Source organism: Hylaeus volcanicus, chromosome 1 (genome assembly GCF_026283585.1).
Source record: "Hylaeus volcanicus isolate JK05 chromosome 1, UHH_iyHylVolc1.0_haploid, whole genome shotgun sequence".
NCBI classification, from domain to species: Eukaryota; Metazoa; Arthropoda; class Insecta; order Hymenoptera; family Colletidae; genus Hylaeus; species Hylaeus volcanicus.
This window is the reverse complement of record NC_071976.1, coordinates 6,751,659-6,777,928: the sequence shown is the minus strand read 5'-3', so window position 1 is coordinate 6,777,928 and position 26,270 is coordinate 6,751,659. Positions and strand designations below refer to the sequence as shown.

The following is a 26,270-nucleotide window of genomic DNA, read 5'->3' as shown; positions in this document are numbered from 1 at the left end:
TTTAATTCATTTTATTGATTTATATTCAATTCAATTTAATTCATTTTCTGAAAATAATTATATGTCATCATCCCCAGGAAGATCATCGTCTGAATCACTATCTAAAATATCCGACGATACATTAGTTAAATTGTCGATAACATCAGAACTTGGTAAAGTATTCCCTTCTGATGACACACTCTAAAAATATCAGTACAAATATTAAGTATAACGGAAATATATGAAAATATTAAAAAATAACTTAACTAACCTGTGAAAGAATTTCTTGGCCTTCTAAGTTTTTATTAACAAGGTTACCCATCCAAAAAGCAGCAGGACTATTATTGAGAACCAGCATTCCTTTTACGCTGTAAAGTAATCTTTCTAATACAGATTTAGCTGCAGGAATGTATTTTGATAATGTAATATCTTTTTTTTCTGAACTGTCACAACATATTGTGTGTAAATATCGTGTACCTCCTAAATCATAAACAATTTTATAAATATATAAAACATGGTATTAATATAAAAATAAAGATTTATACCTTGCATCATTTTCAATATTCTGGTAACATCATCCATTTGATATTTTAAGTTGTGTTCAAGAACTGGCATTCCAAGATTTAAAAAATATTTTAATAATATGGGCATGTGTTTCATAAAAATTAGTACGTTATTTTTTGTAGTTAAAGCTTTGGATATTTGTACTAATTTTTGAACGTTTGCTGCAACTTCAGACCATATTTCTATTCTTTCTGGATCTCTGAGTAAAAATTGATTATTCAATATAATTGTTAAAAGTGAAACAAGTCAAGTAACATACCTGTTAGCTAATGGTAGTGCTATTTTCACACCGTTAACCAGACCATCAAATATTTTCTTGAATAAGAAATGAAAATTATTTCTTTTTATTGAAGGTATTCTATTCAAACAGTCTTGAGGTTTCACTAACTTAGGAGTTTCGTCTGGGAGCCATTCCAAAATTGTTGTTACTGTTTGTAGTGGTAGTGTTTCGTTATCAATCCAACTATTTAATAATCCAATTACTGCTGCTTTATACTGAGAAGTAAATTCTTTGTCATCTGGCCACTCAAGACATAGAAATCCAAATGCCATTTTTGCTGTAAAATGGTATAAATTTCGTACATGCGATTTGTTTAAGTATACTTGTTAATTATAAATCATATATAATATTGATTACCGTATTTCTCTTTGTTTTCTCTTGTATAAGATTCAGAATGTTTCATTATTGATTGACACGTATTAATTAACGTAATAGCTAATGATATTTGTGTAGCAATATCAGCTAACGACTCAAAATATTTACATGATTCTCCAACAAGTTCCTTGCAAGATCGCAAGGTAACATTGTTTTTATTTATCTGACTTGCTACAGTTCGCAAACCCTCTGAACAATGATTAAAAAATAATCGAAAAGATAAAAGTTTTTATAAACTATGTATTATAAAATCGAAATTAGCGTACCTCGTAATAACAGATTATAAGTGACACTTTCGAATCCTTTCCAGTTAAAAATTTTTGTCAAGAGACATAATAACAATCTAGCAGCTTCGTTATTTTGATTATTTCTTTCCTCTCTTAAAGTGTCTACAATATCTTGCAACTTTGAACAAATTATAGGTAACAATTCAATTAGATCCCTTACGAAGTTTTCATTATTTTCTAGTTCAAAGATTGCTAGGAGTTCTTTAACAATGAAACATACTTGTTTCACTGATACACTGTGCTGTTTAGATTGTGATGTATTTAATTTCAGTTTTATATCTAGCAGATGTACAATCTATAAGAATAGTTTCAATTAGAAGAGTATGATCACAAATACTAATATTGTTAGAATAATAAGATAAATATATTTATACCGTTGCATCCAATCTTCTAAAATACGTTGGATTTTTAGAACATATCAAAGAACCTAATTCCCAGTTTCTTGTCTCGCTGAAGCTAGTAGATTTTTCTGGAGATACTTTCTTTCCTTTTTTACCCTTTCTTCCAACTTTCTTCTCAATTTTTACAAAATGTGGTAGAGGAAAATGATGGAAATAACATGGAGATGGTTGATATTTTGTATCGCATAAAGAAAATAATGTGCTTAATTCAGTTTGCAAATATATTAAATTATCAAGTCGTTGTAACACTTGTTTTTGTAGTAAAGAATCTTTTTGCATAACAAAACCACTAATTATTTCGCGAAACCTGTAATTTGATAATTATCAAGTTTTTAAAATTGATATTATATTGTGCTAGTGTTTGCTTTAACTTACCAATTGATACAACATATTACTAAATCCATTGTTGAATTTTCTGCTACATCAAAATTTTCTGGCATTAATATTCCACATCCCAAAAGAGAATCTATAGCATCTAAATCTCCATTTTTACTAAGTTTTATACAACAAGTTCTAAGAAGTTTAAATGAAATTGGTACAATGGCACCGAATTTCTTGTTTTCGAACGTTAAAACACAATTTTGTGGTTCATCTTCTGCTTTGTTCAATCCAAATTTAGGAACTAATTCTCCTCTATATATACCGTTAAACGTTACGAAATATCAATATTGTTATACATGTTAAATATAAGCGAGGATGACGGAATTATGTATACCTATAAGAGGATTTATCAATCATATATGTGTTAACAAATTCTTCCTCAATGAAATTTGAAAGATTCTTTATAAATTCTGTATCGATATCTTGAGTTTCGGAAATGATAAGCGTTAATTGATCGTAAAATAAGGCCTGTGATCTTGGGCAATTCTTCACATTGTTCAGTACTGTCTCTATGAAACCAAAATGTAATTTAATACATATGTGATAATTATTTTGTTGTATAGTCAAATTATTTGTAATGCATACTAAATAGATTATAAGCTGCTTTAGAAGTTTCATCTTTCTTCATTAAATGTTTTATTGCCATAACTGCTGCCAAAACACCTTTGCATTTTGTTCTAAAACAATTTAATTTAAAATAAAAAAAATGTTTATTTAAAATAATCTCTCCATACTTAATTAATACATACAGTGGTTTGAAGTTAGACAACTGCTTTTGGAGTAATATGAAAAGGTCATCTCGTAAAGAATCAGATACAGAACTAGAGTTTATGCATAAATTTTGCAATAAATCGTTCACTGTGCCAACATCCTGTAAACCTAAATTATCCATCTTCTCAAGCAAAATACGAAGATGATTGCAATGCGGCGCCATACATTGTCTCTCTTCTTCTTTCGTCACCATTTTACAAAGAAATGTCAAAGCATTTTTTACAGTCTGATCATTATCACCCATAAGAAATATTATTCTTTCTAAAATTTCACGTTGATTAAACATATTTTTTTTATGACATATGAACTGCAATCGTAACCAATCGATGGCAAAGTCAATAAACACACGTTCATCCGATTTTAGCAAATTACTTGATAATTGTAATGCTGCAGGTTGCAATTCCTGTACAACCTACGATATATTATACGAGAAAATAAATAATTATGTTTAAAAAAAGTATTTCATATTATTTTTAAGTTAATGCAAACCTGTTTATAGTCATTGTACAATGAGTTTAGCAAACTTGCTCTATAAAAACCGGATCGTATGTGTTGTTTAAATATAGTTTCAACGTTTTTCCTCCTAATCTCTGTTGTCGAAAATATAAGAAGTAAAAAAATGATATCTAATGGTTTTGGATCTTTAACAATGTCTTTTATAACTGTAATTGTTGTATTTATTATACTTTTGGAAAGGAGCATATTCATTTTTAAAGTATCGACTATATCTAATTGATTTTGATAACATTCTGCAACATTTTCTCCAGCAAGAGGTTGCATATCAATATTACGTAGAACTGTTAATGTCTTTTTAAAAATATCCATATTTGTACAATCTTCTAGAATGAATCTATGGAAAGGTTAATTTATGTACATACTAAAACATCAATTAAAAATCGTTAGATGATTAAACATACTTTACAACAGCTGGTATAGCATTTACTTTTATATTTGTTTTCAACAAGTTTAATATTTTATTCTTATACTCATCCAAGTATTCTTTGCCAAGATTCAAGTTACTCATACAGTCTAGAATTAAACTTGTTATTTCAGAGTTGTCTTCCAATACTTTGTCTAAAATTTCAGCAACAGCTTGATGTTGTTTATCAGTGACAATATCAGGTAAGACTAAAATCAGTTCTCTTTGAAACCATGTAGGACATGATTCTAAGAGTTGTTCAAAACTATTAGTTAAAGCATCAGAATTAGTTACAACATCTAAGAAACGAAATTGTTGTAGCAATGAAATAGCCCAAGGCACTGTTTCAATGGAATCACTGGAAAAATATTTTTAAAAAACATATTGAATAGTTTTAAGGATTAGAAAAAATACTTTGTTCAAGAAGGAATTGAATTGTATAAAATGTACTTACGCTACAAGTATAGCTTCATTGAGTTTAGTTAAAAGACTGCTATATATTTCTGGATGTAACTCAGAAACTTGTAATAAAATCTTTATGAGAGATGAACTGTGTAAGACATGTGACACTTCACTGTTAACAAATATTTCCATATCAGTTAATGCATTTTCAAGATTTTGCTCATCGTCGAAATAATCTTTCATTAATTCCATTAATTTTGCTTTCTCATATTTTTTTGAATTTAATAATTCTTTCATTTTTTGGCGAACTATTATAATATCTTTACCTGTAATAAGTTATTTAATGTTATATGAATTAAACTCTTAATGTAATGTATATATTGTTAGATGTGAACTACAAATACTTCATTAATATTTACTTAGTATATGCGGAGCAACTGGATTTAATTTAATTCCTGATTCATGTAAAAATTCAACAAATTCACATTGCGTATTCAAAGTTGTGCTAATATTTTGTAAAGTAGTTGAAATATTTTTAGAATTAATATTTTCACATTCTATTTGGGTAACAGTTGAATTGTCTCGTCGTTTTTTTAAAACTGTAGATTCAGCTAAAGGTGCTCCCAAATCATCATCATCTTCATCTTTTGATTCACTAAAGCTCAACGATTTACGTTTACGTGACGATACAACATTCGATGTTTTGCTTTTACGTATAGACGTTTCTCCCTGAGATGATTTACTATTATTCGTGAATATTTCTTCATTCGATGATTTATTTTGACCTGAAAATATCCTTATGTTCGGTTTTCTTTTCATACAACAATATCTTTTCGACTGACTTACTTTGACTTGAAAATGTCTTGTTGCTTAATAATGTTATTTTACTTGTCGATGGTTCAGCATTGTGGCTTTTAGTTTCAAAAGATGATCCACTATTTAATGATGTTTGACTTCCTATCAAATTTTTATGCAAACCACCTCTAAATTTTAATTTTCTTTTATCCATAATCCACTGATTGTATACAACACCTGATCGCGCGTACTTATATAGAATAGATCACGTAGTACAACTTTACGATGACAACAAATGGTTACAAACTGACAGTTTTGAATGGGTTTGAATCGTGAATGACATCACATCGTGTCACGTGATGTCACGAGTTGTGTAGTATCAGTTAGTAACTAACCTAACTTACTAAATTTTAATAATGTTTTACGAAGTACGTTTTGGACAGAAAATTATGTTTGCGTAGGAATAAATGTAACAATGAGATAAACAAATGAAATTTACAATTAAAATATACATCTGGAGACATTTATATTGGCAATCTTGGGTTTGAAGTCACGTGGTCACGAGTTGAATACGAGCTCTGTATGACGTCATACAGAAATTAAATGCCAGTTTAATTGATGTACGCAAAGAGACTGAAAGTGACAGGTCCTGGGTGTACCTCTTAATAATTACAAACACAAAAACATGTCATCGGCACATTTAACAACTGGCCGATTAAATGTGGGAATTATACAAGAACAAGCTAGAAAACAACTCCTTTGCTTGCTTGAAAAATGTGATGGCACGAAGGTATTATCATAACCTTTTCGGTTTCATTTATTTACTTTACACATTGTATTGTTACTTTGACAAGTGAAATTTATTACAGTAGCTTGTTTATCTTAATATTTTTCATATTTTAATAGGCAATTATATGGGAAGAATCTCTTGCAGGACCAATTGGTCTCGTTGCAAAGTACAGTTTGCTCGAGGAACACGACGTGGTTAAATTATATCCATTATGTGGTGGGAGCTTGAATATTCCACCGAATATTGTTAATATCATATTTATTACTAGGCCTCAATTAGATCTTATGGATTTAATTGCTGAAAATATACATAGGTAGTATCAAAAAATCTAATATTAAATTTCTTTGAATATAGAAAACTTATACAGCAATTAATTTGCAGTGAGGATGGTAAAAGGCCACGGAAAGAATTTCATTTGTTTTTTGTGCCTCGCAAAAGTCTTGTCTGTCAAAAGAAACTTCAAAATAGAGGAGTCTTTGGTAGTTTTACCCTAATAGAAGAATTTAAATGTGATTTGTTTCCTTTTGATAATGATCTTCTTTCCATGGAACTTAGTGGATCATTTAAAGAGTTTCATTTAGAAAATGATCCAACCTGCTTGTATCAAGTTGCACAAGCCATTCATGGTTTACAAAAGTTATATGGAAAAATACCAAAAGTCACAGGAAGAGGGTGTGCAGCTGGTAAAGTTTGGGAGTTATTAGAAAGATTAAGTCGAGAAGAAGAGGAAAATAAAGCAACATCTGTACAGTCGAGTACTATAGAGTATTTACTATTATTGGATAGATCTGTGGATTTACTTTCACCCTTAGTTACACAGTTAACATACGAAGGGTTGATAGATGAAATTTTTGGAATAGAAGTTAGTAAGTATTTTTAGTTTTACAATTTCGATATAGTTGTATTAAAACAGGTGATATAATTTGTTATAACTTCAGATACTGCAAAGTTGCCAGCAAGAAAGTTTCATGATTCCGAAGATTCCCCAACAGCCATGTCTATTAATGAAAAAGAACAAATCATACTTAATTCTGGAGAAGAATTGTTTGTAGAGATTAGGTGAGTTGTTGTATACTTTATATAACTTCACGTTTAAGATATTTTTGTAATTTATAGGGATAAAAATTTTAATGGAGTAGGTCCTGTTCTTAGTAAGAAAGCTAAAGTTATTTCGTCGCAATTCGATGAAAGACATAGAGATAAAAGCGTACAGGAAATCAAACAGTTTGTAGCACGATTACCGCATATGTTAGCTACCAAGCAATCATTAGCGAAACGTAAATTTTTTCAATTCTATTTAGTAATATTAATTGTATCATTAACTATGATAGATATTATATGTAATCGGCAATTTATTTGTAGATACAACAATAGCAGAAATGATAAAAGAAGTAACAGATTCGAGTAGCTTCCTAGAATCATTGCAGGTTGAACAAGAGTTGCTAAACTGTATTGACACAGACAAACCAAATGCTTATATAGAAGATATGATAGCACAACAACAACCACTTTTAAAAGTTTTACGGCTTCTCTGTATACAGTCTTTAACAAACTCTGGTCTTAAACCAAAATTATTAGACTACTATAAAAGAGAAATAATACAAACGTACGGGTATCAACATTTACCAACTATATTAAATTTAGAAAAGGCTGGCTTGTTAAAACAACAACAATCTGCTCGTCAATACGCAGTTTTGCGGAAAGCATTAAGACTGACAGTCGAAGACGAAAGCGAGATAGCCCCAAAAGACATTAGTTACGTTCATTCCATATACGCACCACTAAGTGTTCGATTAGCGGAGCAACTTGTACAACCAACTGGTTGGCAAGGTTTAAATGATGTAATGGGTTTACTACCAGGTCCTACTATTAACAGTGTTCCATCTAACGTTTTGTCTTCTGGGAGAAGTAAGAAATATATAAAAAGTACATTTCAAGTTGTAACTATAGTAATTAATGCACTAATTTTTAGGAAATTCTGTTACGAGCGAAGATTCTAATTCTGAACCGCCGAAGCTAGTAATGGTTTTCTTTATCGGAGGTTGTACATTTGCAGAGATTTCTGCACTCCGATTTTTGTCTCAACAAGAAGAGTGTAAGTAATACATTAATAAAATTTCTGACCTAATTTTCCAATTGTACGTATAGTATGTTTTGTATATTTTTTTTTTCAGTAAACGTAGAATTTGTTGTTTGTACTACAAAGCTAATAAATGGAAACACATTTTTGACATCGTTGATGGAAAATTTAGAAAGTACGTAATTTATTAAATTAAATTAAATAATGTTATTCGAGTTTATATTTAAGTTTTGTTGATAATTCTGTATACACTTTCTTCTCAAAACTATAGGTAAATTCCTACAGTGATAAATGCATTTATATATGGTAAAGATTGTTATGAATTTGTACCTCACAAAATCTTTTATATGTGTCTTTTATACGATTCACATACAAAATATATATGTATATGTAATTAGACTAATTTTTACGTCATTAATTAGACGTTAATTAGCCTCGTTTGTAGATATATATGGTAATGACGATTACGACATTACGATATACATATATATATATATATATATATATATGTTTATGATTTGTAATGTATGTATTATGTATAATTTATAATATTCATTCTGATACATTACGACATACATATAGTAATAATTTAAATAAATTTCTAAATAAATTCATTTACTTCTATTTTCAATGATATATGAATATTATTAGTTTTAATAGACGCTTCAATTAAAAAAAATAGTGTTAACTCTTTCGATCTGGCTATTTTCTACTTGAATTTTATTCGTTTCTCTTTTAGAAATGATGTTCATTTTTTTTTAATGTTCCTGTGAATTTCAAAAGTAATCTGGCCAACAGGATACTGGAACATTCCTGTCCCATTAAGGTCGAAAGGGTTAAGGGATGTGAAACAATAACGACATCGTTTTATAAAGATAATTACAACTCGTTCATACTGTTTGAATGATTTCGTTTAGTTGAAAGTTTCAAGTTGAAACCAGTCGAAACGCGACTGGTAAAGAAATAACTCGTAGTTATCGGGTGGTAATAGTTGTCAGTTCGGAACTTGACCACATAGCGCCACTCGTAATCGACGGAGAACGTCGCCTGCCGTAGAGTACACCCAGGCCAGGCGAAAAGGCGTCAAAAAGTTTGCGAATTTTCGTGTGTCTGGGGCTGACGGTGGGTGCCGTATTGTTGCGTTGCCGCGGATTGTCGCGTCTCGCGCGTGTGTGCGTACGTGCGTGACACGTACGAGGCGTGTACTTTTCCGGGGTGCGGTGCGTTCGCACGAACGAAAAATCGTGAGGGATCCTCGGATCTTAATATGCTCGAAGGATCGGCCAAGTTCAGGAAAAAGAGGTGCTCCGCCTGAAGAGAGTGCACGGAGCTGCGCGCATGCTTCCGTACCTGCTCCCTCGCCATTTTGGAGGTGAATATCATTTTTTTTCCTCGTCGCCGGAGCTCCCCGATAAATTTCAGTTGATACACCGGGATACGATCGCGATGTTGCACGCCCCTACCAAACACGGCGACCGTTTTCGGCTACAGCGACGATGTTCCTCTGCCGTATTTGCGGGACCAATCTGACGCGATTGCTTCGAGTCAGAGACCCAACCCTCCTTACGCCCGCATTTTCTACCTCCTGCGAATTTCACTCGACCGCCTTCTTTGCTTACCAACCCCGATTCCACGATTATTTCTCTTTCTCTCGCAAAAATACTTGTCGTTTAATGGCCCGACACTGGCACCGATAACGTACGTTTTGATGTTCACCGCGGATGTCCCTGTTAAAAACATACGATATTTATTCGAGTCAGATGAGTTTCTCGACGGGTGGAATGGTGTGATTCGTATCGAGGACCGCGTGATAAGTGTCAGGCTCGTTTTAATTGCTTCAGGACCGAATTAAATACGCAGGTAGTCGGTAGAAGCGTTATTATTCGGAGTAATGTACGTCTCGACCTTTACTTTAAGTCTTCCTCAGCATGCAAATTTATAATTTAGAGCAATTATACAGTAATTGTTAACCCTCTCTATACTGTTTTTCGTTCATCGTTCATTTTTGTATACTTTTTATTTTGTTCTCGACAGGCTAAAACTCGTAATAATTTCATCTTATTGGATTCTTATTTGTACAAGTTTAAATGAGTCTTAATTGGCTTGTTGATCCTGATACATACACAGATGTCACAGCTTTATTAATATTTAAACAAATATCTAAAATGTACTTTGTAACTGATCGTACAGTTTATATGTTAATCCACATTCAATTTTATATAATTTTGATTTCATTCTCACCTCTTCAAGTCTAATTTCTATACTGTTCTAGATTATAATTTCATTTATTAAAGCTGCCCTAAACCACAGATCCCGATACATATTATTCCAAATAATATTACTTGTACTAACTACCTGCTTATTTAATTTAAACCAACTCATAAGCATCAATTGTTATTTTAAATTAGACAAGGAAATATTTTATATCTGCTGCAAATAAAGTTTAGAAAAATATGATATTTAATTTATTAAGTTCAAATTTGTAATTCACATTTTTTTCACAGATAGAATGTTAAATTTTGGAATGGACTGACAAAGGATTAAGCAAGATCATAAAATTTCAAGTAGAAGATTGAAAGGCTTGGAAGACGTCTAACGGTGTCTGAAATAGGCCTCGGCCATTTAGTTATTAACACCTTTACTATGCCAGCTGTTCCAAGGCCTGGTAGCCTTAAGGACCCAGAGATCGCTGAATTATTTGAGAAAAATGATCCGGAGAAAATATTTGAGGACTTGCGCGAAATCGGGCATGGCAGTTTTGGAGCTGTTTACTATGCACGATGCTTGGTTACCAAAGAAATTGTTGCCATCAAGAAAATGTCGTACTTGGGGAAGCAAACTGTCGAAAAATGGCAAGATATCTTGAAGGAAATTCGATTTCTTAGGCAACTACATCACCCTAATACGATAGAGTATAAAGGTTGTTATCTCAGGGACCACACTGCTTGGCTGGTAATGGAATATTGCCTTGGATCTGCATCAGATATTATCGAAGTTCATAAAAGACCTTTAAAAGAAGACGAGATAGCCGCAATTTGCGAAGGTGTGCTACGCGGTTTGCATTACCTTCATAATCTTGGAAGAATTCACCGAGATGTAAAAGCAGGAAATATTTTACTTACCGAGAATGGAACGGTAAAATTAGCAGATTTTGGATCTGCCAGTATAAAATGTCCAGCAAATAGCTTCGTAGGAACTCCTTACTGGATGGCACCAGAAGTGATATTAGCTATGGATGAAGGCCAGTATGATGGAAAAGTAGATGTATGGTCTTTGGGAATAACGTGTATTGAATTAGCAGAGCGGAAGCCACCGTATTTTAACATGAATGCTATGAGTGCTCTGTATCATATTGCTCAGAATGATACTCCGACTCTGAATTCGCCAGATTGGTCAGACGTTTTTCGTCACTTTGTTGAAGTCTGTCTTACCAAAAGTCCAACAGAAAGGCCAGCCTCTGGTAGATTGTTATCGCATCAATTTGTCACCAGAACACCTTCTCCTCAAGTTTTGATAGATTTAATTCAGAGAACAAAAGCTGCTGTGAGGGAATTGGATAATTTGAATTATCGGAAAATGAAGAAGATACTAATGATCGACGCTTGCGAGACTGAAAGTACAGTTGGTGATGCTGATGGTATGTTATTTAGTTTTGTGTTATAATTTGTGTTCATTGATTTATATTTTTATTTATTTTTTTACAGATACACCTGATGAACAAACAGGTGGTGACAGTAGCAAGAGTAATTCAATTACCTCTGAGCATTCGATTCATTCGATGGGTGTTTCTGCAAGTTCTCAAAGTTCCTCCACTAACAGCCTGCCACTGCCAAACGCTGATGCAAATGATTATTCCACTGGATCTGTACGAAATCGGCATAAAATATCAGCAGGTGGTGTTACTGCCAACCTTCTTGAACACGGTGCCAATAACTTTGCAACAATTAGGACGACATCGATTGTGACTAAGCAACAAAAAGAACATATGCAAGAAGAAATGCATGAACAAATGAGTGGATACAAAAGAATGAGACGAGAACATCAAGGTGCTTTGGTAAGTTTTCATTTACTATTTTTTTTAAACTACTAACTTATTAAACAATTGTACAGGCTTCATTATAATTAATTACATCATCTATATTTTACGTTATTTAAACAGGTGAAATTAGAAGAGCGTTGTAAAATGGAAATGGAATCGCATAAACAATTACTAGACAAAGAATACGAAACTCTTTTACAACAATTTAGTAAAGAATTGGAGAAACTTCAATTAAGGCATTTGCAAGAATTAGAGCGTAAACTTAAACAAAACCAAAATGCGGAAAAGAAGCTTCAAAAAGAAATTACAAGTAGACAAGAGGCTGATCGGAAAGCATTAGAAGCACAGCAAAAGAAACAGTACAAAGTAAGGAAATTAATACGATATTAACACTTTATTGAAATAAATAAAAACATATATTTTCAAATTTTGTATAATAAACTTTAATAATTGAAGACTTTTTATGTTATAAGGCTTATAAAGAGAGATGGAAAAAAGAATTGTCTCAAGATGAAGTTACTCCAAAACGACAACGAGATGCTACACTTCAAACTCAAAAACATAATTTACGACAGATGGAAGCGCAAGAAGAACAACGACTTGCAAGAGGGCAAAGAGAATATCTCGATTTAGAAATTCGTAAATTCCGCAGAAAAAAGTTGCTTATTTTTCATAGTTTGGAGCAAGAACTACTTCGAGAAGTTAGTATATTTTTTCTTCTGTTTCACAGTAAATTTGTTTACTTATGTTTATGAAAGGAGATATTCTTCTTACAATGTACTTTTATGAATAGGAATTAAATAAGAGGCAACAGCAATTAGAGCAAGCACATGCTATGTTGTTACGTCATCATGAAAAGACACAAGAACTAGAGTATAGACAACAAAGAGCTGTTCATGCTCTTCGAGAAGATCAAGTTCATCGGCAACACACGACTGAACTTTCTAATCAACAAGATTATATGAATAGGGCGGAGCGCGATTTGCGTAAGAAACACGCATTGGAGCTCAAGCAACAACCGAAGAGTCTCAAAGTAAGGAATATATTCAAATTTCATAATTAGTTTCAAAACACGAGTAAAGTACATTTTTGTATATTTCTAACTTTAGCAAAAGGAAATGCAGATTCGAAAACAATTTAGAGAGACGTGTAAAATACAAACACTGCAATATAAGGCATTGAAAGCTCAAATATTACAAACCACAGTAAAAGAAGAACAAAAGGCGGTTATTAAAAAATTAAAAGAGGAGCAAAGAAGAAAGTTAGCTTTGTTAGGTGACCAGTACGAACAAAGTATTGCCGAAATGCTTCAAAAACAAAGTATACGTTTAGATGAGTCGCAAGAAGTTGAATGTCATAATCTTAAGGTAAGATATTCTGCGATATTATTTAAAATGGTAAAATACTAAACAAGTATTGTAATATGATTATTTCCTTGTATGTTTATAGGAAAGATTGAATTACGAACTAGAAATTCTAATGGCATATCAATCTAAGAACAAAATGCAAGCTGAGGCGCAAAGAAATCGGGAACGTCGCGAATTAGAAGATCGAGTATCAGTCAGGCGAGCTTTGCTTGAACAAAAAATGGAAGTTGAAACTCAGGAATTTCTGCGAGAACGTAGTGAACGGATACGTCTACTACATGAAAGACAGGAACGTGAATTACAACAATTTGACGAGGAAAGTGCAAGAATAGGATTCAGGTATGTAATTTGTGATCCGTACTTTTTGCATGAACGTAATTTTGAAATCACCTGCGAAAGGAAATAACTGTTTCGATTGTGTTCCCTTCATAATTATATTTTTTAATCATTTAAAGCTACAATTACGCTAAGCTGGTCATTACAAAATTTTACCACATTTTACAAAAATATAAAGATACATTTAATAATTTAAGAACGTGTTATTGTAGCCATACCTATATACATTCTTTTTAAAATTATTGCAGTGCTCTGGCGATAGCTGAGGCATCAAAAGAATCTTACCCAGACGATGAAAGCCTTAGTGGCTCAATGTTAAGTCTGGCTCACAGTAATAGTTCTACATCCTTCCCCCCTAATAGTCTTTAATTTTAATCATAATAATAGAATATGTATGTATGTACGTTTGCCTGTAGTGAGTGCATAATGAGTCTACCGACGTTTAATTCAATGACTTACATACATAGCAGAAGTTGGCTCGTTTCGTGCATTGATTCAAACCTAAGAGGTTTGTTAGGGTTGGGAATGTGTATTGGACTGAAATTAATGTAACAGCATATTTTTTAATTATCAAAATATGTCAACGTGATCTATCTGGAAAGAGAGCTTCATATTGAAGAAGAACTTAGATGCTTTTTGCAACGTTGTAATATTTATTAACCATATCCAAATACCTTGTGAAGTAAATAGAAGTAAAGAAGATAAACCTTTTAAGTATCAGTCTTATCTACTATACTGAACAAAATGAGTCTTAACGTTCTTGGGCTTAAAGTAAGTCAGCTATTATAGCATACGGAAAATTTTATATGCGATTACAGAAAATGTTTAGATACATTTATTTATCACTATCTTGCAATTATAATAAAAAAAAAACAGTATAATCATAATGCTTGAATTATATGTTTGATTTTGACTGATTGAAGATTTGAAATAAGAGCAACGCGGAACAATATTTTCGGTAAGATTCTAACCTATCGAAGGTTTAGTATTAATTGATCTTATCGATAATTGCATGTGTTGACCTTCTAAGTCTTATTTCAAGCTTTCAGTAACACTTAGTCTGATACAACAAAAGCTAAGTGAGTCGATCTATTTATTTAATTGCATTCTTAATGCAATCATTAAATTTACAAAACGACAAACTAATGAAAATTTATTTACAGTATCCTATGTTATAGTTATGATATTACATTCATATTAGTGAATATTCGTTATTTCAATGAGAGATTAAATTCTAAAATTGAAAAACACTTTTTTACTATTTTATACAATTTGTTTTACATTATTAAGAAGGAATGTCAATATCAAAAATTAAATTAATAATAAAATTATTGTTGAATTACCAAAATATGACAGTGTACATTTCAAATTCCTTTCAACATTGATCTTCATCTAACATTTTTTTAATCGAGAAATTGGTATATACTATTGAAATAGTAAATACTCTGATAAACATGAAACAAAAATGTTTCTTGTATTAAATTTGTAAGAAAAATGTAAAACATGTGTAGAATTGATTTTATTTGTTTCCTATGTTCTAATAGATTGATCTTTAAAGATACAATTTCAACAACTTAGTATTTAATAAAAGCAGTATCATCCTATAAATATTTACTATATTTAGCACACATCTCAGTTTAAGTCATGCATTTGTTCAAAATACAGGTAATCAATAAAACAAATGCCATTGTTATTTATGTATTGTGATTTTAAATTATAGATTAAAAAATTGTTTAAAGAAAAGTATTTTATTATTGCATTCAAGGACTCATTTGATTTTGCTCGTCATAAATCAGAAATTTATACATACCATTACCTTAACTTGCCAAAATGAATCTGCAAACATTATTCTAGTCTGAATGTTGCTTCCAGTATACCACAAATCTTTTATGTTAATAATTTTGCAGGTATCAGTATGGTACTTCTAACTTCACTATTTATTAGAAAGGTTATAATATAGCATTATTATTATTCTGCTGATACTATCATTTCAGTTATATTCTGTTGTGATTATCTGAAGTTTCCATCCAGTACACATCCCAATGTTGTACTCTTATAATGTAGTATCTAATTTGTTTCTTTCTTTCTTTTTTCATTTAATACATTTCCATGTACTTTTCCGTTTTATATATATTCATCTTCGCTATGAAGTATTAAATTTGAAATCAGATTGTGACTCTTCCTTAAAATATGATTAACGAAAATAATATTTCAATATGTAACTGTTTGTGTTAGATTCAAAATGTTTTCGTTGACAATTACATATTTTTTTTTTTTAGAAAATTTCTACTATGTAACATATAATATATAGTTATCTACTCGATGTTTTAATGCAATAAAAATTGATATCTTTACATAAATGTATCAATTTGTATAATACATAATAAGTTAAGTTAAATATATCTTAGTATATTTCTTCCATGTGGAAATAACAAAATAATTATGTAATATAGTAAATGTAGTAAAAAGCTTTAATTTGAAAATAGCAGAAAAACTACCTTCAATTACATACTTGTCCTTTTAAAAATTACTTTGTGGAATTAAAAACATTCAGATAAATCTCAGGAAATATCTTTGTAATACACCTTAACATTATTTACATAATGTAGCTCACATTCCAGTTTTTCTTATGTACAATAACATTATCTACTGATGATGATTTAATAAAATAAAATCAAAATTCACAATAAACAGAGTATATTAAAAAAACAATTTTAAATGTGTTCAATTACAGCAATTACAATTATAAAAGCTGATATAAAAAAGGAAACATTTCTGTAATTATGTGTTTAAAACTATTTAAATGAAGATGGTCACAATCAACTGAAACATTTTTTTTGTAATAATACGATATGTAAATATATACACATATTATATACCAGAAAACAATGTAGTAACTAACTGCGAAGAAGCCTGTAGAATTACATGTGTGTACTACATTTAAATTCTTCCTTAGATTGTACTTTTAGAAAGATGTATGAATTCAATAGATACTCTTAGCGAATTACTATAATTGATACTAAACAATGTAGACTAATAGAGACCTTCGTGCTACATTCTAAATTATAGTATAATTAAACAAAGTAAGCCACAAATTTTCAATCTTAGTCTGCTTGCAATCCATATACCATTTTATAAAATAATTATAAATTTACAGAGAATTATCATAACAAAATGGACTTTTTGTTTAAATTTAATGACATAGCTAATTTTAAATACATAATTATATTGTATGTATAGTAGTGTGGTTGATACACATGTTTAAGAATATTCTCGTAAATAATGCGTGAAAAGAAATTTTTAAGTACAATGAATGTTTGCATATGAATCTGCAAAGTCATTCTATAAAATTCTTTAAAAAATCGAATTCTTGATTTACATATTATTTAAATTAAGATTCATATATTTTAGACTGTGAAAATTACATTTAAAATGTAGTTATTATGAAAATATTTTGCACATCTCAAGCTAATATCACAATAACAAATTTTGTATTACTGTTGCCAAGTTTTGTAGCTTTTAGAAGATGTAAATGTTATCGTTTTTCAACTTGAAAAGTGTATTAAATTTGATCGTAATGTATAAGATTTTGCAGTATTTTCGTTGGCCTAGTAAATACTATGGAACGTTTTCTATGATACAGTCAATATTTTAATAATATACATCTAAAAATTTATGGATTGCATACAAAGACTAATGTATAATACTTAAGAATTATACGTAATACAAACTACAAGTTTTCATATTAGATTCCAAAAATATAAGTAAATGACATTTTCAATTTCATTTAAATATAAGAAGTCAATAATATTACAATATAAGAAACATATATATTTTAGTATACGACAAGTAATTGGTAGATGGAATTTCTGTTTTTAAAGATGAAATAAATTATATTTCAAAACTTTATATGAAACAAGCAGGTACACAAAATAAGTAGCAGATATATTAGAAGTAAATTTACTTATTGTCCAAGTCCTGTAATAAATAGATATTGCAAGTAATGATTTTGTCAATCTTCTTCAAATTGTTGCTGAAAAATTCAGCACAATACCAATTGTGGAATTTTGTATTTACTTCGTAAATGTGGCACGACTTCTCTATAAGTCTAATTGTACATATATATACGAAAACAAAAAAATAAGAAAAACGCAACTGTTGACCATATGTGATTATTATCACAAATTGCTGAACATTAATTTAGAACATTACTTTTCACTGTTGCTAGCATTTTGTAAATATTGATTCTCTATGTGTAAGTTTTGAAATTGAATCTTAATTGTTACGATGTCTAGAATTTAATATCATAGAATTTATTGAATTCTCCAAAGCTATGTCTCTTAACTTGATAATTTGAATTTGAAACGTGATATATAAGCTAGCCAATTAATCGTAGGCATGGCATGTCAACTACTAATCAATACCTTATGATTATTTGATCAGCTTATTTCTCACTTATTTCCATCCATGTGTGATTTCAGTATTTTTTTAGAAATTTTCTTTGCAGTATATTTACTTTTATCAAGCAAAGCATTATTTTTTGTTCACATTGTCAGACAGTAACGAAAATATTACTCTCATTGAGTAACAAATGTACTGGTGAATATACTAATATACATATACTGTAGATATAACTTTTCGTTTGAAGTAGATAAATTAATAATTTTCGTTTGAAGTAGTGCTGTTTTCTAATGAGGAAAATCTACAGTATAATATGTATAATATAAATAATATGATCACTGTTCACAAAAACTAACATTGATCAAATTATAAAAAGTAAGAAAACACTTCAGAGCACGCATAGACGGAGATTTATGAGAGATTTTGTGGCAATACTTGCACATGTTTTATGTGAATAGAAAAATAAAACTGTATGCAAAGTTGATAATGTAACTTTAAAAGTTTTTTATATAATTATGGATATTAATGGAACAGTGGTAGAACGTCTGTCTGCCTTCCACTTAATAATGAACTAAACTTCTTCTAGTATTATATTAAGTCAAATTGTTTTATCTTACATTCAATGAACATGTATGTATGTCTATAATATATTTGCAGTATCATTTGATATACTATACGAATGCCAATTTTTAATAGAGTTTTAATCCACAAGAATTTTGCAAGTTAATTAAAAGAATAATTTAAAATATACACTTTCCCTTGAAGCAGTATGATTTACAAATTGTGTTACAATTAACAGTGAGGTGTGTATCATAGTCACTTGGCATAGAGTGACTCAATCACAAAATTATTATTTTGACAGAGAATTTTATTCTGACTTATTTTTTTTTTTTTTTACGAAGAAAATATGTTTGCCTACATCTTGTACATATACTTGTATACTGTAAATAATCGTAAAAAGATTTCGTCGATATTTATTTCTGTGTTCTGAAGATGCTTTCTATTTTCAATATTATCGAGCATATGCGTCCTCAAATAATGCGTAATTCTTAAAATGTTTATAGAGAAATATTCGCTATAATTCAAATTTGACTTCATTTTTTACTTTTTCTATTTTAAAGTCAATGCTGATACAAATCACGATTGTTAAGTGTGTCAAAAAAAAGAAATGAAATTTTGATTGTATGATATAAAACGTCGTACGATGTACATTACATATATGTACATTAATGCAATAACTTTTAATAAAATGAGCGTTGTAGATCATATAATAATCGTCCCTCACTTCACTGGCTCCATATGTATGTACGTGGTTAAAAAAACGATGTATTTCATTATCAGTAAGATAATTCTAGCTTCCAAACATGATAGTGTTAAATAGGAATAAAAATTAATCTTACAATAATATTGTAAAAGTTTAAGCAATGATGAAGTGTTTTTAGATTATATTGAGCATTAAATGTATCAATGAATGATTAGAAAGTTGAATTAAATAATATGCTCACGTAAAACACTTTTCTGTAATATGGAATAGTAATCTATAATAACAGAATTCTTTATTACGATTATTTTATTATATATATATTTATAAAATTTAACTAATAAATATTAGTATGTTTATAAAAAATTGATTTCGAAATGGAACATAAAATGCAAATAACATGTTGTAATTAATCTTTATAATTATTATAATTACTTTCATTTTTAAATCTGATTAATGTACGTGTTTTTAACTAATGACTGAAAAAGAGAAAATGTAACATACTCTTTGCAAATTAAATTAAGGCTTGAAGTAAACAACTCAGATTGATCAAATTTGATACATTGATTAGATAATAAAAAGAAAAGATGTTTAATTATGTGCACTTTGTAACCCTTCCATTTCTTAAAGCAATTTCTTTTTTAATTAAAAATTGTTTCAATGAAAAAAGATACAAGTTATTTTTGCTTTGAAGCTTTCATTAAAATGTAATTACTCAGCTTTTGTAAACGTTGTCTTAAATAAAAATGAATTGTTAATACCAAATCATAGAATTCCAAGTCTACATCATTGTGCAAACGTAATTATGAACAATAGATTTTAATATAGAAATACACGAACGTCCGTATATACAACGATCAAGTGTATTCATTCATGTATAAATATAGTGTTTGGATGGACAATGGAAACACATTATATCAAAACGCGCTAAGGTAACAAAGAAATTTAAATTTTATTAAAATACATTTTAGTAGTTGTAATACAACAAAATGGTACAACCCTTCTCATATTGAGCGCTTACTTTACACGATTATAAATGCAATGTGTGTTATAACAAATGTTTTCTTTACAATATTTTCACCGTATAGACATAAGAAATAAGTTGTAATATACAAATGCATTCATGAGAGCGGAATTTTATTTTGTTGGTGAAAAGCTAGTAGGACTTAAAATACGGGAATGCGTCTCTCTTATTAACGGTACAGTATATGCAACACATTCGTCCCATCCAGGAGATCTCCATGCGCTCTCGCGAGTTTCCATTCGTGCTTGGAGATTTTTGTAACCTGAAATTGAAATTGTTTATCATACTTATGGATGTTTTATACATAAGTAGACACCTTCTCGGTATCTTTTTTTACATTATATCTGTTCAAAATGGTATATGGAAAAATGGATTTAATGTTAATTTAATACATACACCACATGTGATGAACATTATACAATCGACCGATTTGTGAGAAAAAACCAGCGAAAGGTTCATTGTTGTTGCGCCTATAATTAATAGCCTTTGCCCAGTTATTGCCCCATTCGATCATTGTACCAGGTTGTAATCTATAACTACGTATTTCATATATATTGGAACCGTTACGTTTTGTAAGGGCAGGCCAGTAGCTAAATGCCAATAAATACTGTAAGTAACGAGATCGTAAATATTTGCCATTCTCCTTGAATAACTGCTGATATGCCTAAAAATAATATTGATTTGTTATAGAAAATTGATTTTGTACCAGTATATACAAATAAATTTTTCAACTATATCGTACTTTGTCCTTAGACAATTCGATTTGTGCGCGATCAACGCTATCATAACCACCAGTATATTGCCAAAGGTGCAAAGCTTGATCTATATCACCGGCTACGACAGTCCATGAACCAACTAGTTCCAATTTCAATTCAGACTTCTTGGAGTTAATAACGTTAACAATCTCTTCACTGTAATATCCCAAAATACAAACATGTCCCAATATAATTTTCCTACTATTAAAACAATTCTCTGTGCATGCCAATTCTGCGACATAAATAAAATCTAACATTTCTTTTTGAAACTTTCAATAAATTAGAAAAATAAAATTTTGTGCAAGCAATCAAACGTGTGTTTACAATTTAATACATATTGGTTTGACACCAAAGCAAGAAGAAATTGCGAAATAAAAGTATAAAATCATAGATTCACTCACTAATTGGCCACGTATTTGTCAATGGAATCAGGTCGGATATTGTGCGTGTGCAAAGCGTAAATAACTCCTTTGTCTGACAGCATCCGTGAGTGTGACTCTTTGGTTGGCTCGATTTTTCTTACGAAGAGCTTGTTTATCCATCCTTCGCTTGAATCCTGACGGATCGATGACCTTGCAAAAGATCTACAACACACACGATGTGGCTATTGCCCTAAAAAGCCGCCGCTTAGACTAGCTCGCGTAGTCTACAACGCGAAACATATGAAAAAAGGAGTGCTCCTCAAGGTTTTGGAATCGTGGTCGCCTACCGGCTGGTAATAATTGACGGTAGTTTACTATTGCCAATCACCGTGATCTGCGCGGCTCTGAATCTTCTAAAAACGGCAGCCATTCTTACTGGATTCTCGCGTAGAGATCTCCGCTGGTCTTCGCCCAATCAAGATCAGAGCTCGATTTCGATAGCGCTGCAATTAAACACGCGGCGCGTACGATCAAACTCACTGTGTAATCGTCGACTAATGTTGTTGATTTATTTTTATTCATAATCTCCGTTCGCGATGTTTTCTTTCTAGACGGAACGAGACTTACGACCATGGAAAGTACTCTTGACTGATAAGCTTGTGGACTTCAGCATCACAGCGCCTGCGTCTTGTAGTCTTGTAATCTTTCGATATATGTGTGTGTAACGTTATGGGTATATTGCCCATTGAAATATTCGAAGAATTTTACTAAAACGTTGCAACATTCTATCCACGTCGTTTGAAATATTTCTAAAACATTGCTGCGATATTTTAAACACTTTACGATGATATTTAGATTTATTGGATTGAAGGAATATTATATTGATAAGACTTTATATCATATTTATCACTTGTAATGTCTTTTTTCAAATGATTGCAATGTTTACCAGATAAAAACGTTGAAAAGAAAGTCCGAGTGTTAAATAACATCGAAAGATGACTGGTTTTAATTTGATTTTAATTAATTTGACGCTTTACCGACTTTTGGCTTTTTTATTTTTTTTATCTATTCGGATGTCATTTAATGCTTCTATTGTTATATGAATTATGAAATATTGCATAAATATTAAAATATTGTATCAGTGTTGTCAAAATAAAATATATCAAATGTAATTATGTACATAATTGCTAGCGGTCGGTAAAGTCGATAGAAACAATTGTCAAATTTCACAATCGATTCATGATACATCTTTGTATTGATTCTTTTCAAATTGGTCAGTCTTAAATAAACATAAGTGTTTTTCAATGTAGAAATATCAAAAATAAATATAATTGACGTTGTTTGTGTAATGAATATTATCTATATACTATTTATAATACCTCTTGTTTCACGCATATCAATTGTATACATAAATATCATATTACTAATAAAAACAGGAGTTTGAAAATAAACATTCTTAATCCTGTTTTTCATATATTGTAATACCGAAATTGTTCCGTAGTAATTGTATTACGATTTAATATTCAACTAGACATCCGAGCTATCGCTTTAAGTTAGGTTAAGTTGATCTGTATATTTATATATATATTACATATATACATTCAAATAAATGTTAGGTTATACGAAATCATCATTACTTAAATATTGCATTGTTAGCGATGTTAGGCGATACACCAGGATTAAATTAATGTAATATTATGTAATTTACAACTCGTAATGAGTTATACAAATATTTTGTGTACTTTAAAATGGATGATGCAGAAGTAATAGAGCACTTCTTTGGTGTTTATTTGCTGTATTGTAAGAACCCAAAGTATGTTGGAAAGACATACATAGGATATACAGTTAATCCTCGACGTAGGCTTGTACAGCATAATGCTGGGAATGAGTTTGGAGGAGCTCGTAAAACAAGTAAGAGGGGACCATGGTAAGTACATACTTATTAGTAACTAAGATATTATTTTTTATTGTTGCATTAACTATAAAGTAAATCTAATCTTTTTATTCTCAGGAACATGGTGTTGATCGTTCATGGGTTTCCAAATAATACATCTGCACTCAGGGTATATTTATGTAACTCTTCAGTTTTGAAAATGATTTCAGTTTATTTATCTAATTAATTTTTGCTTCCAGTTTGAATGGGCATGGCAGAATCCTCAACGTAGTCGACGTCTGAAACATGTACCTCGCAAGAAGCACAACCAGAAAGTGTTCTTATATCATCTGTTGGTTTTAACAGAAATGTTAAAAGTTGGCCCTTGGTGTCGTTTACCTTTAACAGTACGCTGGTTAGACTATGAATTTTATGAAAAATATTCTAGTTATGTCTCAGCTCCAATGCATATGCCTATATGTTGTGGAAAAGTAACTTCTAAGAAGATTAAGAAGAAACTTAAAGAAGCTTTAGTTAATGAAATAGAAACTCAAGGTATATCTCCCATATTTTGTTCTATATGTAGTTTATTTTTAGAAGAAAAAGAATTAGTTAGTTGTATAAAACCTAATTGTCCTTTGGTAGCTCATTTAATTTGCTTAGCACATGTATTTTGCAAAGATGATATGATTATACCAGTTAGTGGTACTTGTCCTGCTTGTAATACTGATGTTCTATGGGGAGATTTAATTAGGAAAAAAGTTGGCTGTTACAAAAATCTTAAAGAAGTCTCCTCCAGTGATGATGGTGAGGACACATAAATGTAACGACGCCAAGAGCATGAATTTTGTCTATTAATTATATAAGAATTATTACGTAAAATTTATTATTAATGTTTTATTAACGTAATAATAACACGTTGTGTATATTTATCAGTCTTTATTTGTAACTAATCGACAGATCAAAATATATTTATATATACATATATGTATACGTATATGTATATACATGTAGACGTAACATTATCTGATAGGGAGGGATACAAGAAAATTCCTCTGATTCGTCGATATTTAAATACGCCGCAATTAAATCGTAAGCTAAAATCAAGGCCAGCTTGATCGTTTTGTGCGAGCTTGTTGCGCCGATACTTACAATGTCGTTAATCGTAGTTTCAGATTTCAACGTATGTATCTCGCGCGCGTTATGATCGTATCAGCAAGCGTCTAGGTATCTAACTTGCTAATTTTTCTCTTTTTATAATTCGCTGTTATGTGCACCTAGAGTCTTCGTCAAACTCACTACGCGAGATTACGGAACCCCGAATGAGGATATTCCAAATCGTCGCAACGCTGTTCCGTTCGTCTATTGGAAAGTCAGAATTGTACTTCCGTATACTTGTACATACATACGATCGCACTATAGACCAAATGTACATTTATATCTGTTTATCCGCGAGACCAACGCAAATTCCTGTTGATTTGCGAAGTTCGAGCAACATCGACGTTCGAGGACTCAAAACGAGGGAAGAAACTGGAAGATACGCAGGAAATAGAAAGCGGAAATTGAACAAAGGGACAAAAGGAGGAAAGAGAAGTCGAGGACACACAGCATTTCTTTCAAATTTTTATGAAAATTTCAATATGAATTCTGCGTGGCGTGGATCAGTATTGAGTCTTGCTACGACAAACAAGGTATACCGTGGTTTAGATTACGAGTACTAGCGATAAGAATAGACTACTATGTACAACTACGGTCACGTTACTACGTACAAACTATTCATGATTCACGATAAATCCTTCGACGACCGATTAAGCGTGATTTGTAGGTGAATAAAGCAAACGGGTGTTCTATTATCACAATACAAATTTATTTTGCATTAGAGTGCGCTTGAAACACCGCTTTATTATATCGCGTGGCAATATAGAGTAGGAGGAGTTGGAATAAGCAAGACTCAACGCTGACTGCGAAACTTATCTGATTTATAAACTGTAACACGTCGATTTTTATGCAATTTTGCACACATAGAGCTTTGAAAAATATTAGACACGTATTACTTCATCGACTACAGCTGTTGCTCATGTTTTACAAGAAATGTTTATAAAAAAACTGATTAGCCAATTATAACTTGATGAAATTTCTGTTTGTTGATCATGTCCATTATAAAATCAAACTGTCAGTTTCTGAAAAATTTAAACATTCAGTAGTTTCCAACTTTGATCATAAATATCAGCTTAAAAAGAAATAGGTGTCTAATATTTTTCAGTGCGCGATCTGTAAGCAAAGAAGTTGACGTTACAGTTGGATTACTTTTGACAAAGAGGGAACCAAACATGTCGATCCTCTTAGCCTTCCAGTTAGCCCACTTTCTTGTACACGATCGCGGCACACGATCCTCTCGTCGACCACGTTGCTAACTCGCCATTGTTGTTTCTGTTTAATTCATCTGTTGGCTGGCTTCGTGTGGTAGCACAACCCTTTTGGCAAGACCAGGCAGACTGTCGTATTTTCCCGAGCTATTGTCTTCGCCACGATCTTGAGGCGATTCCGGACTTATCGAGTTCGGTGATGTCAGGCATTCGTGGATAAAGCTACAAACCGTGTTAACATAAACGTCACGGTAAGTAGCATAGTGCTTCACGTGCGGCGAATTCGTAAATAGCACCAACTGCACTCGTACACCACGTTCTGCTCGTCTCCTGGCGAACTTCTCGATGTCCTTGAAACACAGGCATAGCCATTAAAAATTTCAGTAGTACAAATATCGTGAAATATAAGTAAGAGAAATTATACAGGGTGTCCCAAAAGTCGGGGAGGAGCCGGAAATGGGG

The 26,270-nt window shown here is 31.1% G+C and overlaps 5 protein-coding genes across 10 annotated transcripts; 3 read left to right on the top strand and 2 right to left on the bottom strand.

Annotated features, from left to right (window-relative positions):
• Positions 1–6: 6 nt before the first annotated feature.
• On the bottom strand, positions 7–5,602 carry LOC128878157 (Fanconi anemia group D2 protein homolog). 2 transcript variants are annotated; one of them, XM_054126123.1, is made up of 16 exons: positions 5,206–5,601; positions 4,779–5,144; positions 4,412–4,685; positions 3,956–4,315; positions 3,528–3,888; positions 3,017–3,450; positions 2,853–2,944; positions 2,602–2,776; positions 2,262–2,519; positions 1,860–2,193; positions 1,465–1,780; positions 1,181–1,387; positions 803–1,100; positions 525–742; positions 251–459; positions 7–180 (listed from the first exon to the last, which is right to left on the bottom strand). In XM_054126123.1, exons 1-16 carry the CDS (start codon positions 5,366–5,368, stop codon positions 58–60), a joined length of 4,188 nt encoding a protein of 1,395 aa, XP_053982098.1. In that variant the 5' UTR covers positions 5,369–5,601; the 3' UTR covers positions 7–57. The 2 variants fall into 2 exon arrangements, with proteins under 2 accessions (XP_053982098.1, XP_053982089.1); XM_054126114.1 differs by having other exon boundaries at positions 2,853–3,450; positions 5,206–5,602.
• Positions 5,603–5,725: 123 nt separating this feature from the next.
• On the top strand, positions 5,726–8,658 carry LOC128878184 (vacuolar protein sorting-associated protein 33A). Its single transcript, XM_054126182.1, has 8 exons — positions 5,726–5,944; positions 6,061–6,257; positions 6,326–6,810; positions 6,883–7,003; positions 7,061–7,221; positions 7,307–7,852; positions 7,917–8,039; positions 8,119–8,658. Exons 1-8 carry the CDS (start codon positions 5,840–5,842, stop codon positions 8,205–8,207), a joined length of 1,827 nt encoding a protein of 608 aa, XP_053982157.1. The 5' UTR covers positions 5,726–5,839; the 3' UTR covers positions 8,208–8,658.
• An 83-nt stretch (positions 8,659–8,741) lies between these two features.
• Positions 8,742–18,834, top strand: LOC128878165 (serine/threonine-protein kinase Tao). Of its 2 annotated transcripts, none has more exons than XM_054126136.1 (9): positions 8,742–9,396; positions 10,529–11,661; positions 11,729–12,078; positions 12,184–12,429; positions 12,537–12,764; positions 12,857–13,096; positions 13,173–13,430; positions 13,513–13,769; positions 14,015–18,834. In XM_054126136.1, the coding sequence occupies exons 2-9, from the start codon at positions 10,668–10,670 to the stop codon at positions 14,133–14,135; spliced, it is 2,694 nt and encodes an 897-aa protein (XP_053982111.1). In that variant the 5' UTR covers positions 8,742–9,396; positions 10,529–10,667; the 3' UTR covers positions 14,136–18,834. The 2 variants fall into 2 exon arrangements, with proteins under 2 accessions (XP_053982111.1, XP_053982121.1); XM_054126146.1 differs by lacking the exon at positions 8,742–9,396 and adding an exon at positions 9,866–9,884.
• Positions 18,835–20,361: 1,527 nt separating this feature from the next.
• LOC128878226 (protein NipSnap) lies at positions 20,362–22,340 on the bottom strand. 3 transcript variants are annotated; one of them, XM_054126267.1, is made up of 6 exons: positions 22,197–22,268; positions 21,917–22,072; positions 21,609–21,791; positions 21,195–21,363; positions 20,849–21,116; positions 20,362–20,714 (listed from the first exon to the last, which is right to left on the bottom strand). In XM_054126267.1, the coding sequence occupies exons 2-6, from the start codon at positions 21,997–21,999 to the stop codon at positions 20,566–20,568; spliced, it is 852 nt and encodes a 283-aa protein (XP_053982242.1). In that variant the 5' UTR covers positions 22,000–22,072; positions 22,197–22,268; the 3' UTR covers positions 20,362–20,565. The 3 variants fall into 3 exon arrangements, with proteins under 3 accessions (XP_053982242.1, XP_053982225.1, XP_053982233.1); XM_054126250.1 differs by having other exon boundaries at positions 22,006–22,340; XM_054126258.1 differs by lacking the exon at positions 22,197–22,268 and having other exon boundaries at positions 21,917–22,187.
• Positions 22,341–22,782: 442 nt separating this feature from the next.
• Positions 22,783–26,248, top strand: LOC128878245 (structure-specific endonuclease subunit slx1). Of its 2 annotated transcripts, XM_054126303.1 has the most exons (4): positions 22,783–23,496; positions 23,581–23,632; positions 23,703–23,997; positions 24,088–26,248. In XM_054126303.1, the coding sequence occupies exons 1-4, from the start codon at positions 23,318–23,320 to the stop codon at positions 24,261–24,263; spliced, it is 702 nt and encodes a 233-aa protein (XP_053982278.1). In that variant the 5' UTR covers positions 22,783–23,317; the 3' UTR covers positions 24,264–26,248. The 2 variants fall into 2 exon arrangements, with proteins under 2 accessions (XP_053982278.1, XP_053982269.1); XM_054126294.1 differs by having other exon boundaries at positions 22,794–23,496; positions 23,703–26,248.
• Positions 26,249–26,270: the final 22 nt, after the last annotated feature.

What these genes read in the sequence shown, in the direction of transcription:
- LOC128878157 (XM_054126114.1), bottom strand. Translation starts at nt 5,368, where the DNA reads ATGGATAAAAGAAAATTAAAATTTAGAGGTGGTTTGCATAAAAATTTG. An exon ending in TGTACAATGACTATAAACAG is followed by an intron (nt 3,451 to 3,527) that starts GTTTGCATTAAC and finishes AATATATCGTAG; the next exon opens with GTTGTACAGGAATTGCAACC. An exon ending in TTATAATCTGTTATTACGAG is followed by an intron (nt 1,388 to 1,464) that starts GTACGCTAATTT and finishes ATCATTGTTCAG; the next exon opens with AGGGTTTGCGAACTGTAGCA.
- LOC128878184 (XM_054126182.1), top strand. Translation starts at nt 5,840, where the DNA reads ATGTCATCGGCACATTTAACAACTGGCCGATTAAATGTGGGAATTATA. An exon ending in ATTGCTGAAAATATACATAG is followed by an intron (nt 6,258 to 6,325) that starts GTAGTATCAAAA and finishes ATTAATTTGCAG; the next exon opens with TGAGGATGGTAAAAGGCCAC. An exon ending in CGTTTTGTCTTCTGGGAGAA is followed by an intron (nt 7,853 to 7,916) that starts GTAAGAAATATA and finishes ACTAATTTTTAG; the next exon opens with GAAATTCTGTTACGAGCGAA.
- LOC128878226 (XM_054126250.1), bottom strand. Translation starts at nt 22,202, where the DNA reads ATGGTCGTAAGTCTCGTTCCGTCTAGAAAGAAAACATCGCGAACGGAG. An exon ending in GATCTCTACGCGAGAATCCA is followed by an intron (nt 21,792 to 22,005) that starts GTAAGAATGGCT and finishes TGTGTGTTGTAG; the next exon opens with ATCTTTTGCAAGGTCATCGA. An exon ending in TAATGTTCATCACATGTGGT is followed by an intron (nt 20,715 to 20,848) that starts GTATGTATTAAA and finishes TTTCAATTTCAG; the next exon opens with GTTACAAAAATCTCCAAGCA.
- LOC128878165 (XM_054126136.1), top strand. Translation starts at nt 10,668, where the DNA reads ATGCCAGCTGTTCCAAGGCCTGGTAGCCTTAAGGACCCAGAGATCGCT. An exon ending in TACAGTTGGTGATGCTGATG is followed by an intron (nt 11,662 to 11,728) that starts GTATGTTATTTA and finishes ATTTTTTTACAG; the next exon opens with ATACACCTGATGAACAAACA. An exon ending in AGTGCAAGAATAGGATTCAG is followed by an intron (nt 13,770 to 14,014) that starts GTATGTAATTTG and finishes AAATTATTGCAG; the next exon opens with TGCTCTGGCGATAGCTGAGG.
- LOC128878245 (XM_054126294.1), top strand. Translation starts at nt 23,318, where the DNA reads ATGGATGATGCAGAAGTAATAGAGCACTTCTTTGGTGTTTATTTGCTG. An exon ending in ACAAGTAAGAGGGGACCATG is followed by an intron (nt 23,497 to 23,580) that starts GTAAGTACATAC and finishes TTTTATTCTCAG; the next exon opens with GAACATGGTGTTGATCGTTC. An exon ending in ATAATACATCTGCACTCAGG is followed by an intron (nt 23,633 to 23,702) that starts GTATATTTATGT and finishes TTTTGCTTCCAG; the next exon opens with TTTGAATGGGCATGGCAGAA.